Source organism: Anoplolepis gracilipes, chromosome 17 (genome assembly GCF_047496725.1).
Source record: "Anoplolepis gracilipes chromosome 17, ASM4749672v1, whole genome shotgun sequence".
Lineage (NCBI taxonomy): Eukaryota > Metazoa > Arthropoda > Insecta > Hymenoptera > Formicidae > Anoplolepis > Anoplolepis gracilipes.
In genome coordinates, this window is record NC_132986.1 from 1,335,827 (window position 1) to 1,354,983 (window position 19,157).

The following is a 19,157-nucleotide window of genomic DNA, read 5'->3' on the forward strand; positions in this document are numbered from 1 at the left end:
GGTGAAACAGGCATGTCAAGAACCAATGTTAACAGCACCAGGGAGTGGATGTACGGCAACGTGGGCGAATTATAGCAGTTTACCGACCCACACACAAACCGGCGAAAGGGCCATTACTCAATTCCGAGATAAGGAAGAGGAGGTCATCGGACTGCATCCGCCGCCGCCGCCGCCGCCGCCGCCGCCGAGCGACGGTCTGGCATCACCGAAGTGCATAAACTGATTCCTGACTTGACGAGAATCATACGTTCGCTTGCCATAAATTCGCGCGCGCGCGAAGGCGTCGAGGGAGGCGATGCAAAACCGGCGATGAAATCGGCAGGACTTCTCGAGAAATTACGATGCATAAACGGTACTTAAGCAGATAATATCGCGCCACCAATGGAGGAGGATCGCGATTGCAAAATCGTAGTTATAGAAGTTGCATTTAAGTACGTATTTTCAATAAGATTTTATCATCGAAAAATGACATGACATTTTTTTTATTTTAAATGCAAAACTAAATATTAAATTTCTAAAGATAAATATAAAATATGTGCATAACTAAAAGATAATTTTTAAATGTATAGAAAATTGAATGAAAATTTGTGTGCATTTTTTATTTTTTCCTAGAGTTAATTATATTATGAAATTTTACGAAAATCACTTATATTGTTTAGATTACACATACTTAATCGATAAGAAGCTATTAATATCTGGAATCATTGGTTGAAACACATGAATTTATCTCTCTTGATAGTTTACATTTTTGAAATTAATTCTTTGCTTGCACTTGTGATATTTATATTACTCCAAGTGTTACAAGCATTTATGCTAGTTGTAATGTCGAGCGATCGTGACTTAAGTATTTTATATCGTTACTCTTGTCGGGAATATTAAATCGCCGCTCGCGTGATAAATCAGTTCGCCAACGGGATATGTATAATCTTAAATACGTATCAAACTATGTTACCATAAGTCAAACTCGTTATAATATGTCATGTGCTATATCATGCACAGTTCTATATATTTCGTTGTATAACGAGCGGAAAGCGAAATTGCCATTATAGTAATTTTCATCTGAATAAATTGAACGCAAAGTGGATTTTCACCCACTCACTCACGAAAGAAAAAAAAAAAAAAAAAAGAAATAAACGAAAATTATGCAAGAACTGATATCGTTATTCTCACGCAAATTGATGCTTACAAATTGGCAGTCTGAAAAAAAAATACGCGGTATTCAACTTGACATTAAATTTCTTGAAATTAAATTTTCCAACTTGAAAAATTGTAATAAATTTTATAGAGAAGCATTTACGACAAACTAATTTACCGTTGATAATAAAAAAAATAAAGATAATATTAAACTAGAACGATTGATTGACAGAACGCAATAAAATAATCACAATAATCACAAATATTAAAATTGTTACAATTTTTTTTCATACGATAAAGATTAATTGAAGATTGTCAGTGATTGTTTAAATGTTATAAAATTTTGAAATGGATTGTGCACGTATAATTTCTGTTCAATTATACCTTTAATTAATTATGTTTAAATAATAATAATTATCTTCATTTCATCTCGCTTATTATAAAGTATATAAGTATTTGTAAAATTGTATGTTTCACTTTTAGATTTGATATATTTTTACCCTTTTTTATATACGTCTATATATTAATCTAATATAAATCTATAAATATATAGTATTAAATAAGGTAATAAACATGAATAAATTAAAGATGTTTTATTGATTTCTCCAAACAGTATGATTCGAGTTAGTGCAACATAGCACTATAGGCGACGCTGATAGGTCGGCTTGTTTGATCAGTCTATTACGACGAAGCGGAGCCGAGTATCCGTGTGTGTACGTGTGTAGGTGTATGTTTACATGTATGTATTATATCGTTGCATTATCACAATACGTTATTAACGTCAATCGACGGTGAATGAAATAAATACATAAAGAAGAAGCAGAAGGGTGAGAGAATCTAAAAACGATCGACGGCCGACATGGAGATGAAAAAGAGAACAAAGAAAGAGAGAAAAGAATATCGATAAGGAATCATTTAAATCACGTTCATTGAACTCCCTCCATTTCGGCTGTTTTCGAGTCTCTCCCTCTGCCTTCCCTTGTCAGAGATCAGATCAGGCGGAAAGCACGATTTCTGAAGCGATCACTGGACTAGCGATCGGGAAAAACGACATCGGAACCGGAGAAATAATTAGCCGACGGCGACGGTGAAGATAAATATGCGTCGACAATCCAGCGAGTCTGTTTTGTAATATTTTGCACAATTATCTCTAGAGATTTGAATTGTGAGTTTTGTTTCTTTCATGAATTCTATATAAATTCTATGTAAATTATCATTTTCTCTTACACGAGAAACGGAGAAGCTGCAATAATATCGAAATACAAGCTTCTGTGAAAATCGCGGGATCTGTCGACGAACTATCTCACTGTCAAGCGTTTCACAATCCTATTAATTTTTCCACATTTTCCATTTTTTTTTAATCTCTCCATATTTCTCGTTTGTTCAATATTTGCAGTAGTTATTTTCTTTAATATTTGTCACTCTTCGTCATATTCTCCAGATATTCAGTAAATAAAAATCCCGAATATTTATAACAATAACATGGAAAAAAAAGTTTCGTATGTCTTTCATACAACATTGTGTAACCTTCGAGGATCAGCGGATGATGACGAATCTTTCGAAAGCATATTCAATAAAAGCATTGTTTTTCAAAAAATTACATATAATATAGCACTCTCTCTTACTCTCCCTTTCTCTCTCTCTCTCTCTCTCTCTCTCTCTCTCTCTCTCTCTCTCTCTCTCTCTCTCTCTCTCTCTACCTTTCTATCTATCTAGCTATTTCTATTTATTTCACGTCAATTTTTATGCAACATTTGCATACGTGTCTTAACAAATTTCTTAACATTAGACCGATAAGTAAATTAGGTCGCCAGAAAACTGATTCATAACAGTTTAAATCAGCAGACATCGTTTTAATCCAACGTATCAACAAGACACTTGAATCTTTCCCAATCAAAGTCGTTATTATTTAATTCTCGCGAAGAGAGTGTGATAACAAACGCGCTATTGTAATCTTTTCTTTTTCTTACAAGAAATTTTTATTCACAACAATCGCCGCACTGTTTGTCAATCGAGAATGCGTTATAGAAGCTGCATATTTTTTTTACAGTATTACAACGCGTAGAGGTGCGTTACAAGTCTTACATTGTCGAGTTATCAAAGTTACCAAAGCGAAGCCGTAACTTTCATAAGTCGAACGAAGGAAATTCGTGCAGAACGCTTGTAGCAAAAGCGACAACTTGTAAACGAGCTGAAGTGCACTATGAAAACTTATGTCATTTGTAATTTCCTTCCTTTAAACCTTTCATTTGAATCTACAATGCGATTTGGGCGTTGTGCTCGTTAATACTTTTTTTTTTTTTTTTTTTTTTTTTTTTTAATATGAAAGACCGATTATACGCGGAAGAAAAGATTGTGAATTGATCTCTAAAACAGACTTGTGTCACTCGACTTATATTTGGTTTTAGCGTGTTTCACTCTCTCCGCCGGACACTGTATTCGATGCATTCATATAGCGCATTCATGCAGAGACATTTTGTATATAATACAACTAAAAATATACGTCGATACAGCATCAACAAAGATTGCGTGCAATCGGATAAAACATGAACCGACATTTGCGAGCGACAAACTTTTTTTCCTTTCAACGCGACCGCTAAGAATTCCCGAAGAAAAATATCGACGACGATGTTATTAAAGGACAGTCACTCGCTCTCTCTTTCTCTCTCACGTGCCATTTTCTCGCGTACATATCGCGTGATTATGTATCGATGCGTCACGCGCATATTCTGCCTTAACAAGGAACCAAAGAAAATATTGATCTGTCGCCACTTGGCAATAAAACTTGCCGCAATGTGCGACTCGCCAGCAAGAGAGAAATATTGCTAATATCATTTTTCGCACTCTCGCTCGCTACGTCAAACTTGGCACAAAGCGCACACCCGTTACAGCAGCCTAAACGTACGTCGTCGTAGTCGTCATTGGAGAATTTTTACGGCCAGCCCTTCGTACTCCCAACACTGCGACTGTGTACTGAATACTAACAAGATTTCATCGGTTTCCTCCTAGTTTAATCCGCGCGCGCGCACGCTTCTTTTTGGAGAAACGGCAGCTATAAATATTCACGAGTAATTCCACCGCGTGTACACTTTGGAAAACTAAAACACCAAACCATCGATTGCCATTTGCATTTATAATGTGTGATACATATATCATTATATTTTATTATATTATAAAGAGATTATATAATATCGTCTCAATTTTACAGACTTCTTTGTTCTCTGTATCTCTTCGTCACTTTATTAACCACTTTTATTATTATAAAATATTCATTATTTCTCTTTGCTCCATTTCTCCAAAACGAAACGTATGTCGCATAGAAAAAACAAAAAAATATATTGTATATTTAATTAGATTCTCGGTCGTACCACGTCGTCGTTTTTCCATCGCGCACTCCAAAATCGTGACAACAAAAGGCGAATCCCGTCTTCACGCGATTTCTTCTATACACATATAGACAACGGAGATAATAATCTAAATGGATCGCCTTAGATTCTAGACTTACAGTCTAATGATGGGTGATTGGATTGGCTGTACGTATGCGCATGTGCGCATGTGTACGTGTATTGTGTGTCGTGGTGAAGATGATAAAGTGTGTTATAATGATGTGGTGGCTCACGTAGTAACGCGTGTTTTATTCGTCTGCTTGACATGTATATTGTGGGGAAACGCGGAAAGGGAGCGGGGAGATAAGGTGGTATAGTCTTCGTATATCGCATACAAAATGACGCAGAATTCGTCGCACGATCTCGGTCTCCTCGACCGACGTTCTCTCGATCATCGAGCGCAGATTTACAGAAGAACGAGTCGACCTATCACGACACAGATTCTAATAGATTTTGTATGCGTGTGAGTGTGTGTGTGCGCGCACGCGCGTGTGACCGGCCGACTCGCTTCTACGTTTACTCGCTTCTACGATCTGTGTAAATCTGCGCGATGGCCTTTCGTTCTAATATAGATATAGTATATCTCGAGTTTATATAGATTGATCCTGCCGCGCTATAATTCCTGCCGCACCTTCCACCCTCGCACGATTTCGAGAGCTTCGACCTGCGATAAGCGCAGAGATTGCGATCGATTATGCTAACACTTTCCGAAAAATTGATGAAAGTCATCCAATAACAAATTGATAGAGGAACACGATGGGTTTTCGCGTCATTTTTTTTTTATTTTTTTTTTTTTTTTTTTGTTTTTTTAATTCTTATCGAACGTTGGAATTGTAAAGAGTAAGTTTCGATTTTTTTTTAAACAAGTGTTACGAAAGCATTCAAGTTATTCGAAGGTAAAAAGAGAAACATAAACGCAAAATGTATATATTTAAAATGAAATCTTTAAATTTCAAATAACTGCGTAAGCTTCACTGAATAAAAGAGAAGAATATAAACTATACTAATTACAATTGTGAATTCCGTGCTCAAAGCGAATGCTGTGAACTTGAGATTTATCGAGTGTCGCGATTCTAAACGAGACAGATATCCTGTAACGGAATGCGCGACAATATACAATATATCTCTTCTATCGAGTTTCAAGTCGAGACGGAACGACGACAGCGATAGTCCCACTGCTAAAGTATTGATATTGGACAAATCAATAACGAGTTTACCTGATCCGTCTGCCGTTATTTAACAGAGGCAACGGTAAACGCGCGGCGCGCAAGAAGAGGGAGGTGGGACGCGAAACAATGTTACGAACTCGCGGCGGGGCCCGGCAGCCGCCCGGTTATCAAGTCAACGAGCTAAACCGTTGTGCCGAGTTATCCGATAAAACGCGGTGATAGCGCGCGCGATTAAACGTAGTTACTAATACGAAGGCGGTAGCTCCTTTCACGCGAGGCAAGCCCCTCGAGAAGAGAAGAAGAAGGAAAAGGAAGGAAAGGAAGAAAGAAAGAAAGAAAGAAAGAAAGAAAGAAAGAAAGAAGATCCTCTCCGACAGTTCGACCTACTATCGGACGCGAGAGGCGAGAGGCGAGAGGCGAGAGGCGAGAGGCGAGAGGCGAGAGGAGAGAGGGCGGGGTAGAAGGTGCAGACGTCGATTACGATCGGCGGCGGCCAGCAGCCGGACTGGACCGTTCATCGTTCCTCCGATTAATTGCTACGTTACGTTTTAAACGGTCACGTCGCCGCTACTCGTCTTGAACAGCGGCGGCGGCGAGAAAAAGCCGGTGTTGTATACATCGCCGTTCCGTAAGAGTGTGTTGGTGCGGGACGAGACGATGCACGACCCGAGTGCATATATCTCACGATTAACCCTCGTGATTAACCTCCCTCACGACTGGCACGCTACTTTTCCCGGACGCTTCTTCTGGGTGTCTACGCGACGGCTGGCGTTCTCTCCAACTATGTATTCTGATATGAATGGCGCAAGGCGTATATAATTGAATAGAGTTTCGCGCGCACGCGTCACGCGTCGAGAGATGTATGTTATAAATAAATTTGCTCGAGACGATTTAACTTCTCGTGACGCAAATGACTGAAGAGAGTGTTAGGCGTCTGCGCGTAGAATACGTGCTTTTTGAATCGTCGCTTTTTTGTAATTAATGAACATAGAGAAAAATAGTCGCTGCTTAATTACGCGTAAAACGGCGATGATTCAGTATTCTACGCGTCTTTAATTATTCGTTAAAGCCAAGACACAATGAAATATATAAGAATCGAACGTTGGAGCGAGGAAAAATAAAATGGAATAAATTGACGATAAGGTAGAATTATTGAATGGGAAATATCCTTCGGAAAATAGATATAGCGGAAGAATAAAAGAGATGAGTGGTCCCATGTCTACTGAAGCGTACGGTGAAGGCATTTCGATATTCTGATTGATAATACATAAAAATATCAGAAACATTTATATGTTTTTTTATTCCCCGTCCCTTATGTCTTTTATTCTTATGTTCTCATCGCATCCTGGCCTTTTTTATGCATGGTTTTTTTTATCGTAAGTCGTAGTACAACTATCGTTGTTTGAAAACCATCAATTACGAAAATAAAGAGAAAATGCTTTAAAAACTACTTTACGCATAAAAATCGATACGCAATTAAACCGCGAGCCAATCAGAATTACTAGGTTCAATATTTTGAACCTAGACATTTATAAATCAACAAAATTTATTAATCAGTACTCTTTATCGATCGACGCAAATTGAAACGACGAAAACAGACCGATTACATAATTTCTACAATCGTGTGACGCAACGATTTTGTATGATTTACAGCGTCCTTATTTTCTGATAAACAGTTTTTTTTTTTTTTTTTTTTTTCCACGATAAACTAAACTCGATTAAGTCACCTCCGAATCTCCGAGCAAAACCTTGCAAAAGTGAAACATAAAAATTACGCACTTGCGTAAATACATAAACGACTGACTCGCTTATACAACGCCTAAACGATCATTGTACTACAAACCACTGTAAGAAATATTCATTGCATTTAAGATGCATGACAGATGCAGTCACGCGCGTTACACGTAAATATAAATACACATTCGTTCAAACTCTCCGGACAAACACGCTCGTGACGAGATTACGTTCGACGCACCGTCGTCTCTCATCGCTGTGAGAATCAATTCACTTCGCTACGCGAAACGTCACCTAGAAGAAGCGTCGAAGCAGTGATCCATCCGGTATCGCATCGCGTGCAACACGCGTATACTACGAACACCGTTAGCGGTGAGAGGACGTGTCTTCATCGTCGTCATTGTCGCCTTCTTTGTCGTCGTCGTCGTCGTCGTCGTCGTTGTTGTCGTCTCGTCGAGGTTTCGCGGCTTCGCGCTTCATAAAACGACACATAGCCGAGACCCTCGACCGCACATAAAAGCGATACCGCGAGACTTGGACGAGTGTCGGTCGAGCTGTGTTTACGCGCGACGGACGAAGTAAACGTCGTCGTATTTTTTTCCATCACCCGCTTCGGGACGTGCCAAACACTTTGTCGTCAACATCAACGCACTCTATTTTTCTCCGTGTTTTTATTGTTATTATTATTATTATTGTTGTTGTTGTTGTTGTTGTTGTTGTCGTTTCGCTCTCACTTTGCACTCCACCGAGAGAGTTTACGCGACCGCGAACGCGAACGCACGTGGACACTTTGAGAGACGTAAGGATAAATGGACGAAACGACCCATCACTCTTCCGCCTGCAGCAGCGTACGGAAGTCCTGCTGCAACTTCGATTCGTGGTAACTCCATATGTCGCTGAAATCGCCGTCCCCGTTGTTTTCGTCGTCGTCGGCCTCCTCGATGAGACTCGACGACGACTTGTCCTCCTCGGCGATACGTTCGGCGGGTGAGGGCGACGACGACGAGTAGAATTTAATCTCCAGGTCGCGGTGGCCGTTGGGCGAGGTGATAATCTCCGTGGAGACTTCGAGACCTTTCGGAGATGCGGCAGGTCCACCGGCAACGTTCGAACCCGCACCGTTGCCGCCCGTCGACGAGCTCGTCGGTGCGCTACCGATACTGTCACCGCGCCAGAAGGTCCGTTTGTGTTTCCCGCTCTCAGACTGGCCCCCACGATCGCCGATGACGCCGACATCCCTCGTCGGTGCGACGATCTCCTCGCCGTAGCTGAAATAACTCGTCGGATCGCTCCAGCTGCGTCTCAAAACTACGCCACCAGGTCCGGCATTAGGCTCTCTCGCGTCGTCTTGCGGACGAGAATGCTCGTCGAACAGTCTATCGAGCGCGCGTTCCGGTAGATTCGAACACGGTGGCGTGAGAAACAGGGCTATCTGACCGAAATGACCGCCGCGATGATAATCTACACTCGACGAGGACGAGGACGAGGACGTGGACGAGGACGAGGACGAGGACGACGAAGGCGGTGGAGCTGACAGTGCCGGCGGTGCCGTCAAGTACGACGAGTAACCGTTCCGATCGACGTCCCAGATCAGACCGGCCGGATCGCAATATCGGCACTGACACGATCCCGGACCGTCCTCAGTCCTCACGGCCGCCTCGCAGGACTCGCCCCCCGCGTATTCGTGAACGTAACGTCGCGGTTGACCGCTGTTACAGTTGCCGTTACCGTTGACGTGATGATGATGATGATGATGATGATGATTATGACGGTAGCCCTTGGGCGGCGCCGCCGTGACACGCATCGTTGCCGCGGCCGCGGCCGCGGCCGCGACCACGTTACGGTTGTCGTCTAGCACTTTCACTTGCACGTGGTGCCGATGATGCGCGTACCGCTGTTGCCTGACATCCGCCACATCTGTCTGCATCGACGGCGCTCTACAGCCGCCGTAGATGGTCTCCCGATGGCCATGGCCGACCGGTGGCCTCCGGTAATTCCTGAGATGCGGCACGACCGCCTCGTAAATTCTCGGTTCGTAGCAGGTTGGCGGATACGATTTCACGCCGACGACGCCCATCTGTTCCGCGAACATTCCCGTACCGCAACCGGAGGATTGTTGCCGCTGCGTTGTCACCGGCTCCTCCGAGAGCGATTTCGCCGCGTCAACGCCACTCGCCACCATGTTATTCGGCGGCTTACGGTCTTTCTTTCGCCGTTTGCGTGGCTTAATTATGCGCGGCAGGCTATTCTCCGAGTTGTTGGAGCCGGAACTCTCGTCGCTGGCGATACTGAGCGAATCGATGTTGGCGATACTCGAGGAACCGGCGTTCTCCTTACCCGCAGCGGAGGAACAATCGGAATTCGTCGTCTTGGAATTGACCGAGATCGTCGTCGGTGGCTTCTTGATGGTAGGTTCCGTTGGCCTTTGTGCGACGATTCGCGACGCCGAGCATCTCGTCGCACCGTTCACGTTACTCGTCATAGACGGGCTTGCGCTATTATGAACGTAATTGCCGACGGTGTTGCCGCAGAGCGTATTAACCGCGCCAATACAATTACCACTGTTGTTGCTATTGTTGCCGTGAACCTTGCCGCGATTATAGAATCGTCCGGCTAAAATGAGAGGCGCGCCCTGTGTGTGAATCGCCAGCCTGGACAAAGGACTCTTATGCAAATGACTGGCCGGCGGTACCTGCTGTTGATCGGCACAGCAGGTGATTTGTTGCTGTTGCTGCTGCTGCTGCTGCTGCTGTTGCTGCTGTTGTTGTTGGCCGAGCGACGGTGATGATCGCTGATTACATCTGCGCGGACTCGACGTCATTGATATCAACGGCGCGCCCGTCCAACCACCCGGACCGCCGTATTGCACTTGACACTGCTGTTGATCGGCCAGCCCGGAATAACCCTGTCCTCCATTATTGTAACAGCCGCGGGCCTTGCTGCCGCGTACCGTCGCTGGCTGTTCCTGCTTCCGGCAGACGGCTGTGGGTTTACCGTGTAATCCGGCGCGCACGTTGGAAGAGATCAGACAGCTGCCAATGTAACGCTCCACCTCCAGGGCGCCCTGGGAGGTCGGGCTCATCTTACAATGTCCGCGGACCACCAACGCCACTGGTGTGCTATCGGCCGCACAGTCGCGACAGGATATTTTAGACGATACGATCAAACGTATGTAGATCAAGTCGATTCAATTCAAAACACTGTCCAATTGACAATTGACAATTTCCAATCCTATTCTTTTTTTTTTTTTTTTTTTTTTTTACTTGTCACCACACATTATTCCGCCGAGTTGAATTTAGCGCGGCTAAGCGGATGGAAGCCGCTTCTCGATCTAGCCCATCTTGAACGATCTTCGTCGTCGACGCCGAGAACAATCGTCGAAACTTTAGTTGGCCGGAGTCGAGCGCGCAACGTTTCACGGGGCGAAAGTAGACCGGGAAGAGAAGTTGAAGAGGCGAGAGAGCGAGAGATCTTTCGTCGTTAACGCGACCGTACAAGACCGTGGCCGGAACGACACTGAGACTGGCGCTGGCCGGAGCCGGAGCGACGTACACCGTTCTCGGTGCTCTGCGACGTGAAGGTCTCCCTACTCCTGCTCGCTCCTACCACCACCGCCAGCGCATCAACCCCCACTACAACCACGGAACTTGGTCCCCCTCGCCGCTATCCGATCTCCCACTCCTTACCACCTTTCGATACGACGCCGAGCACATCGAGCATATATCGCGCGGAGCGGCGCGGCGCGACGTAACATCGTATCCTTCCGGTGGACGACGAAGACGAAGACGAAGACGAAGACGAAGACGACGACGACGCTGTCACAATTCGGCGAGAAATCGTCGGGAGAAAGTTGGAGAAGCGCGGGAGGCGAGACGAAAGATGTGTCGGAGACTATCGTCGCCTTGCGCCGCGACGCTGACTGACAGAGACGAATTTACCTACCTGCCTGCCTGCCTGCCTGCTTGCCTGCTTGCCTGCCTGCCTGCCTGCTTATCCAGGTTTCTTATACCTTGACTTAGCATAAATTTCATAAACAAATCCCGAACCTGTTTTTCCCATTTTCCTCTTCTCCCTCGTGCTTACTGCAGCGTAAAGTATGAGCGAGTCTAAGGCGGTAAATTACAAAAAGGGAAAAAGGGATTTTATGACTTTTTGATTTTATCCTCGAGCGAATGGAGGTTTTTTTATAAAACTACCATGAAAGAAATTAACAGAGCTGAAATACCATTCAAGAGATGTATAATTGTAAAGAATAGCTGGTTTTTTTTTTTCAAGTGCACACTTTTGCAAAGTACACACATTGAGTAGAAAATTTAAAAGAGAACAGAAAAAGAAACGAGTCTTATCTAATCTCGTTAAAAATATCAAAGGAACGCGATTTGTATATATCCGAGTGTGTATTTTAATTCAAGGGGAATTCCAAGCAGTTACATAAATTCCCCGCTATCAGTGCTATTTTTATATATGACATCGGATTTGCATCGGATAATGTTGATAAAGTATCACACGTTCCATCGATATCACCTTTACTTACACGATGAATCATGAGAGAAAAATAGAGTAACTCTATTCGAGACCGTATCGATGATTCATCGAACGATAAGTCGCTCGTTTAAAATGCATTTTGCTTAAAAAACCTATGGTAATAACTCTTCGCATGTAAAATGTCGTCTATCGAAAAATGCTTTTTATTGTATGCTAGTTTACGTTACGTTTTAATACGATATTGTTTAAATTAAATTAATGACATATCGCACACACTTTAATTCTGCAAAAAATATTATTTGACTCGTATAATGTGTACGCTAAATAATTAGAATAAAATAGAATACTATCATTCATATTTGATATTTTTAACCGAGATAATATAAATAAAGGAATCTATGAACGAAATGTTTAGTTTAAAAGAGTGCTTACAAGTCGAATATTCACAAACATTCTCAGATGAAATAAATCAGAGACTTATATTTACTTTAAGCTTTTCAGAATCATGACATACGTCATCTGCAAAATAATCGCTTCTTGAAAATCTCGTAACTTAACTTCAAAGTCGCTCGCGATCCGCGAAACGAGCTCGACTATATATTTTCGCTGTCAGAGCAACTAACCGGGCCGATTATTGTCAGCCACGAGAGAGGCGAGTCGAGAGCGGAGAGCGGAGATCGGAGAGAAGCAACATTGGCGAAGCGAGGAAAAGAGAGGTAGGTAGGTAGGTAGGTAGGTAGGAAGAGACCCGATATCTTACATCAGGAGCACCCTCGCATCTGGGTCGCCGGCGCGAAAAGTAGGTCGCAAGTCATCAATCGCCCGCGGCACGCCACTCGAATCTCTTCCCATCCTCGCTCTCCGAAATGTCTGTCTGTCTGTCGGTGGCAGCTTATGCAGCCGAGAGAAACACGATCCCTTTTTCAAACTCCTGTCTCGTCGTTAGACGCATCGAGGAAAGTTTTGACACCGCATTTCCCGCGTTATTACGCGTATTATTAAAAGAAGCACCTTCCTATTAACGCGCGCATCGGACGGAAGTTTGGTACCGCTCGTCTGTTATTACACACTCGTCGAGCAAGAAGTTCGGGGGAAACCGTCTCTCTATTATTATAGATATATCAGCAACGAGCGTGTTTGAAGCGGTCTCTCTATTATTACGCTCCAGTCAAAGAAAAATTTGTAAGCGCCTCTCTCTCTCTCTCTCTCTCTCTCTCTCTCTCTCTCTCTCTCTCTCTCTCTCTCTCTTTCTCTTTCGAAACAAATAGCGCGCTCATTACATAGGTTTGAAAAAAGTTCGCTTGCGCGCTCTATTATTACATACACATTTTTTTCTTTCGAGGGAATGGGAATAAAGTATACTGGGAGAAAAATTCCGAAAATTCCATTCTTTGAATAAAGATATTTTTTCGTTAACTGCAAAGTGAATTTAAATCTTTCCCTTGTTGAAATGCCTTCCTATACATACAATATATAGACTTATTATATAATCACTTTTTGTCACAAATATTACGCTAAAGATAAATTAAAATTTCTGACAGTTTTTATTAAAATGAAAAATGTGATGTTTGTACAACATCGTTTCAATTATTCCCAGATGTATGGAAGCGTATATATAGTAGATATACAGAAGAAAAATGACAATTTTTATTGCGCTGTCTCGATATAAAATGCACCTGGCTAAACGAAGTGTAGTTCGAGACAGAGTTTTCCCAGCGCGATTAGAGTCGCGGTGTAAGATAGATCGTGTTTCACGATCAGAGATGGGAGTCTCGCGACGCGATACCAGTTATCGCGTGTCCCGATCGGGGATGCGCCATTAGCGATTGTTACAAACTGATTTTGATGTCCCGTCGCGCGATCGGTCACTCGATAAAGTGGCCGTCTACGATTAGCGGCACCGGCATTAAATTGGCATTATTGTGAAAACACGTCGAACCATTAAATCGCAACGCGACGTTGTTACCGCGTACGATTCCAACGACTGCCATAATTTCTACCCCTTTTTTATTTCTACTAGCTGAAAATTATCTTGGCTACAAGTAGATGCGCAAACACAAATAAAATGCAACAATTTGCAGATTTACAGCATACCATTATATTCCTGATTACTAGTTTTACAACTAACATTGCAAAAAAGAATATAAATCAAAGATGTAGAAAAAGATATTTTAACAATATTCATGAATGCATATTTAACTACGCTTTTTGTTTCCCAGCAGTTACTTTCTCAGATAAATATAAAAATAAGCGTATAAATAATCAAGATTGAGCTGTCAATTTAAATTTGTACTAAAATAAATATCTATAATTGATTGTTTGATATCTAAAATTTTTATATAGGAGAAAATAAACGCGACGGTTGAACTGAATTAGAAAAGCACTGACTGAAAGTGAGCAGCGCGACTTTCCATCATTGATGTTTAGGATAAGGGAAAAACGTGGGGAGGACTTGTTACCAAAGGTAAATGAACTGCTATATCGGGAAATAATGAAAAATAGACGAAGCGCGACGTGAAAGTGCGCTATAAGCGCACTCCAGAAAATCTCGGCCGATAAGTACGCTTGAATGAGCGATTTCAGAGTGAAAGCGACTACAATAATGATTTACACGCGCGATGAAAACATAAGGGAAAAAAGGTAAAGATAAATAGTAAACTAAAATAGTACAACGAAGAAACTCTGTTCCAACAAGAGAGAGAGAGAGAGAGACATGAACCGTTTTGATAAATAAGACAAGAATACAGGTAAGATATCGTGCGAGGCGTCAATTTTATAAAATAGTAATCCGACGCGCGTAAAATATTTAAAAAACGAGACATCTTAATTTTTTGCCAAGCGTTAAATATTTCTTCAAACATTCTTTCGCGCGCACGTGTAACAAGAAAAATCAGTTTTAAATAAATGAAGGCAAAGCCTGTAAAAATGGAAATAACGATGTATGAGCGTGGACAATAAGTGGAACGTTCAGTAAAGCAGTTTTATGACAAAGAATGTTCCTCGTCGCGGAATCTCGTAATAACGTCGCGCGTGAACATACATCCTGAAAATGCGGCCGCCACTGAAGATAAACATTGAACGGTTTCGACACACGAGGAATTTGCCGGCGCGAGACGAGATAAAGACGAGAAAAATTCGCAACTTTGCCAAAGGTGAGAAAAAAACGTTTAGCAAAAGCATATAATATAAAGCCACATATACGTGACTCATATACACGCTATGAAAGATGAGGGTGTGACTTTGATGTCGCGAAATTACTTTGATCACGCAGTGATATTTTGGAGCGATAATGTTTTTTCAATACGCTCACAATTGCGATTTTCTTGCTGGAAAATACATGATGATAACAAAATGCAATGTCTATTATTTCAAGTATAAAAATCTCATTTACGGATGCCAATATTCGATGAAAATAACTTTGTCATTTCAAAGCGTTTCCAATATAAACCAATCCAATTCCAATTTACTTTCGAATGCATCAATTATCATGCAACCTAAAACCCATTGCAATTACAAATTTCTGTAAAGAAAATCAAAAATATTTTTTGTTAAATTAGAGTAGCCTCTAAAATCAAATCATATTGCGAATTGTAGCAATTTACTCTTTTATAAATAAATATTTATGTAATTTATTAATACAAATTGGCTTCCATAAACCTTCAAATTTCCAAGAAAAAAATGTAGTTAAAGAAATTTAATTTATATTAATTATAAATATATTATGCCCTCCCCTCTACGCGCGCACACATACACACACACATTTTGTTCGTTTCCGAACGCGTTAAAAGTAATGTAACATGTCGCTCCTATAGTTTGGTCAATTGTGATTGGAAATTTCCGACCGACATGCTCCAGCGATCGTACCGATGCGGATACAACACGTTCGCGACCAATGGGAAGCGACCAACCGAGAACTAGAACCCGACCGATGCTTTACCTACACGGTAATCTCTTAGTGTAATCCGAATTAGGTCCTGCACTACGTGTACAATGTCCCTTACGATAACAGAGCATAAATCACAGGCATCGATAATGAGAAATCCACTGTGCACGCATTATGGCCGTGGTATGCACGCGGGGATCCCTGTAATGGGAATACGTAACTAACATCCAGTGCCCATTACGTGTGCCCAAGACCGTGGTACTCGTTTTTCTGGATCATTACACCAAGCTTCGAATGCTTGAAAAATTGCAGATTAGCGTGTATGTGAAAAATTAGTGGTAACGATAATAACCAACGGGAAGTAGATTATATTATTTGTAATCAAAGATAGTTATCGATTATTAATCGATAATAATTCCAACAATAAGTGAATCGTTACGTCATAATAAAACACAATGCTCAAATTTAGCATATGATAAATTTGTTTGATATTCTCTCCGCCTGTCGTTTAAAATCACAAATTTTAGATCTCTAAATATTGGAATGTGTTTACAAAATAATCGTACAAAACTAAATTTATCTAAAGCAGAGATAACTATATTTATGATCAACGATTAAACTATAAAGAGGTGTCTGTAATTTGTCGATTTTAGATACAACCTTATTTTAGATTTATATATACTTGAAATATGTATTCTTTGAAATCATTTAAAACAAACTTTGCAAATTATGGATTTATTTCAACAATAAAATCTTCGATTTCCACATGTGACTACTCGGATGTTAAAGTTACACGTGACACACTTGACGTGCCGTCGAAAGCTTCAACCTCAACGAAAAGGAACGTACAAGCACGTAGAAAAATAAACATTCTCGGTTGTGGGTGAAACACACGCGACACCGCCGGTAGCTCCTGCAACCGTCGTACAGTCAAGTTGCAACATAGTACAAAAAAAAAAAAAAAAAAAACGTAACAAAAAAAGAAAGAAAAGAAAAACAGCCTGTTTCGTATCCTCGACGAAAACAACGCGGTTACACGTTTCCGCGCTTTTTCTAGAATCTGTCTCCTCTGAATTTGTCCAAAAGATTTGTCTTCCTGCTTATTCCCTACCTATCTGTTCTTTTCTCTCTACGTTCTGTCAATTCAACGACCTGCCGATTATTACACCTCACCGCAGCTATAACTTTTCCTAGAAGGCATCCATTATCGTGATTGTTCGCAAGTTTATGGTCGACGCAGCGCAACTATCCGCAAATTTTCTCAAGGAAAGGAAACGTTGAGAAACGTGGACGGTCTTGAAAGAATTTCAGTTTTCATCGTCCCACAAAACTCTCTCTCCTCTCGATAGATTCGCGATTTTGTATACAAACAAATAATATATATATATATATATATATATATATATATATATATATATATTTGTAAAATATTTCCATTTATAATCAAATGAATCAGATTACAAATTCACAGATGTATTGAAAAAAGATCTTTCACGATTAATTTCTCTCATACAAATGAAATAAAAAGAATCCTTAATAAAATGACAATAAATTAATTGTTAATAATGGAAAATCATAAAAATTGATTAAAAAGCAGTAGCCGTACCTATGTGATTGATTTGATAGCAGGAATAATTCTGTGTTAATTATTTACGTAATAAAAAAATCAGATATTTTTTTCTAGCAATTGACAATATGTCTAGATAAACCTCGGGCTAAAAAAATGATCCTAGCGTAAATTTTTTTCACCAAACGCGTAAATCAAAGGGATCAGCAATGATGGTAGCCGATCGGTTAATGAAGATTACAAACGATCCTCGAAATGACACGCGTACCATAAATTATTTGTTCGTAAAATCGATCGTAGTGAACCGCGTCAGCTGGGGAATTCGACGATCAAACATGCGTGCATAAATTGAATAAGAGCGACTGCCCAACACCCGTCTAATAAATATTTCTGACCGGCCGACGTTTTGGCATATTTAATTGGACAGTGGATAATGCACAGCCGGCACTTCGTCCGTTTATCGGTGTCATCTATTTCCCAGAAAATATTGCAAGAGATCGCACTTGTCGCGAATAACGACGCGCTCTGCGAATAAACGCGAAGCATTGCCAGGACAGTTTCTTTGAGATGATAACATGTCGGATTCGTATCACAAGAAGTTCGATCATTAAATAATACGTTTTGGAGAAAAAAAATAAGCTAAAAGGTAAATTGCGATGATCAATAAATCATTTTTTTTTCTAAAAAATTGACGAAAATTTCTATTATAAAAAGAGATTATAGAGAGATATTTTGCATGTTTGAGATAAATTAAATATAAATATCGACAAATTATATACACATACATACATTATAAGAAAGAAAAAGAAGAAAGGAAGGAGACAAAGAAGGATACATTTTACATGCAATGTAAAAATGTTTAAGTTATTTAAAATCTGAAGGGAATTTCAAATACGATTTGCGACATTCGCGAGCATTATTTCATTATTCCATTACTCGTCAATCGATTGAGCGAGGTCTTCCGCGTATATAGGGTAACTCCCCCCTGTCTGCTCAATTAAATATTTATAAAGCGAGATAACGGGGCTGTCTGTGTGGCTGGACGCAAAATCGATAAACGGCAATCTGTTCCGCGTGCTCTACTTTTGTCACGGGGACGCACAGGAACCCTCTCCGCCCGAGAATCCTCCTATTATCCCCATGATCCTGCAAGATCCACGGGAAGGAATATCTCTCGCTGCCACAGAGTATTGGCCGACTGATTGACGAAGATCCTTGATCAAGTTCACGCCCAAATACTAACGAACATGCGCTAATCGCAGCGAAATGTGCACACAGACGAAACTGCGGATAATGCCAGCCTCTTTGCGACGGATAAACAGCATAAGCTCCGCAAACTTCGCTTCAGAAATGCAGACACCCTAATATTTTGAATTAACCAGAAAGACAAGATCTGTCTTCCATAATTGGAAAAAGCTCCTGACTTTATCGAAGCGTATGTAATTGAAATTTAATGCTGCAATATAACAGGCATATAATATATGAAAGCTAATTATTTTCATTATCAATATATACAATTACATTAATTATCAGTAAATTAATTGTTTGTTATTGAATCACAAAGATAAAAAAATAATATGGTAAAAAGTGGATAATATATTACTGTTCTAAATCAACATTATTAAAATATAATACAAACTAGTGCTTACAAATTTTTATATGAAAATTAATAACTTTAAAAAAAATATGCCTTAAAATAGATATTACGATAAATATAAAATCAAACAAACTACAGTTATATGTAAAGAATATCAATAAAGAATATCAGTATCAATAATGTATTAATTATTTATATGCTA

At 40.7% G+C, this 19,157-nt stretch overlaps 2 protein-coding genes across 8 annotated transcripts in view; both read right to left on the minus strand.

Annotated features, from left to right (window-relative positions):
* The window catches only part of LOC140675391 (CCR4-NOT transcription complex subunit 6-like), a 431,843-nt gene that overhangs the window by 353,456 nt on the left and 59,230 nt on the right, over positions 1-19,157 (minus strand). The gene's annotated exons all lie outside the window — the stretch shown is intronic.
* Positions 1,713-12,153, minus strand: LOC140675386 (uncharacterized). Its single transcript, XM_072909820.1, has one exon. The coding sequence runs from the start codon at positions 10,503-10,505 to the stop codon at positions 8,250-8,252; it is 2,256 nt and encodes a 751-aa protein (XP_072765921.1). The 5' UTR covers positions 10,506-12,153; the 3' UTR covers positions 1,713-8,249.

Coding starts and splice junctions, on each gene's coding strand:
- LOC140675386 (XM_072909820.1), bottom strand. CDS start 10,505: ATGAGCCCGACCTCCCAGGGCGCCCTGGAGGTGGAGCGTTACATTGGC.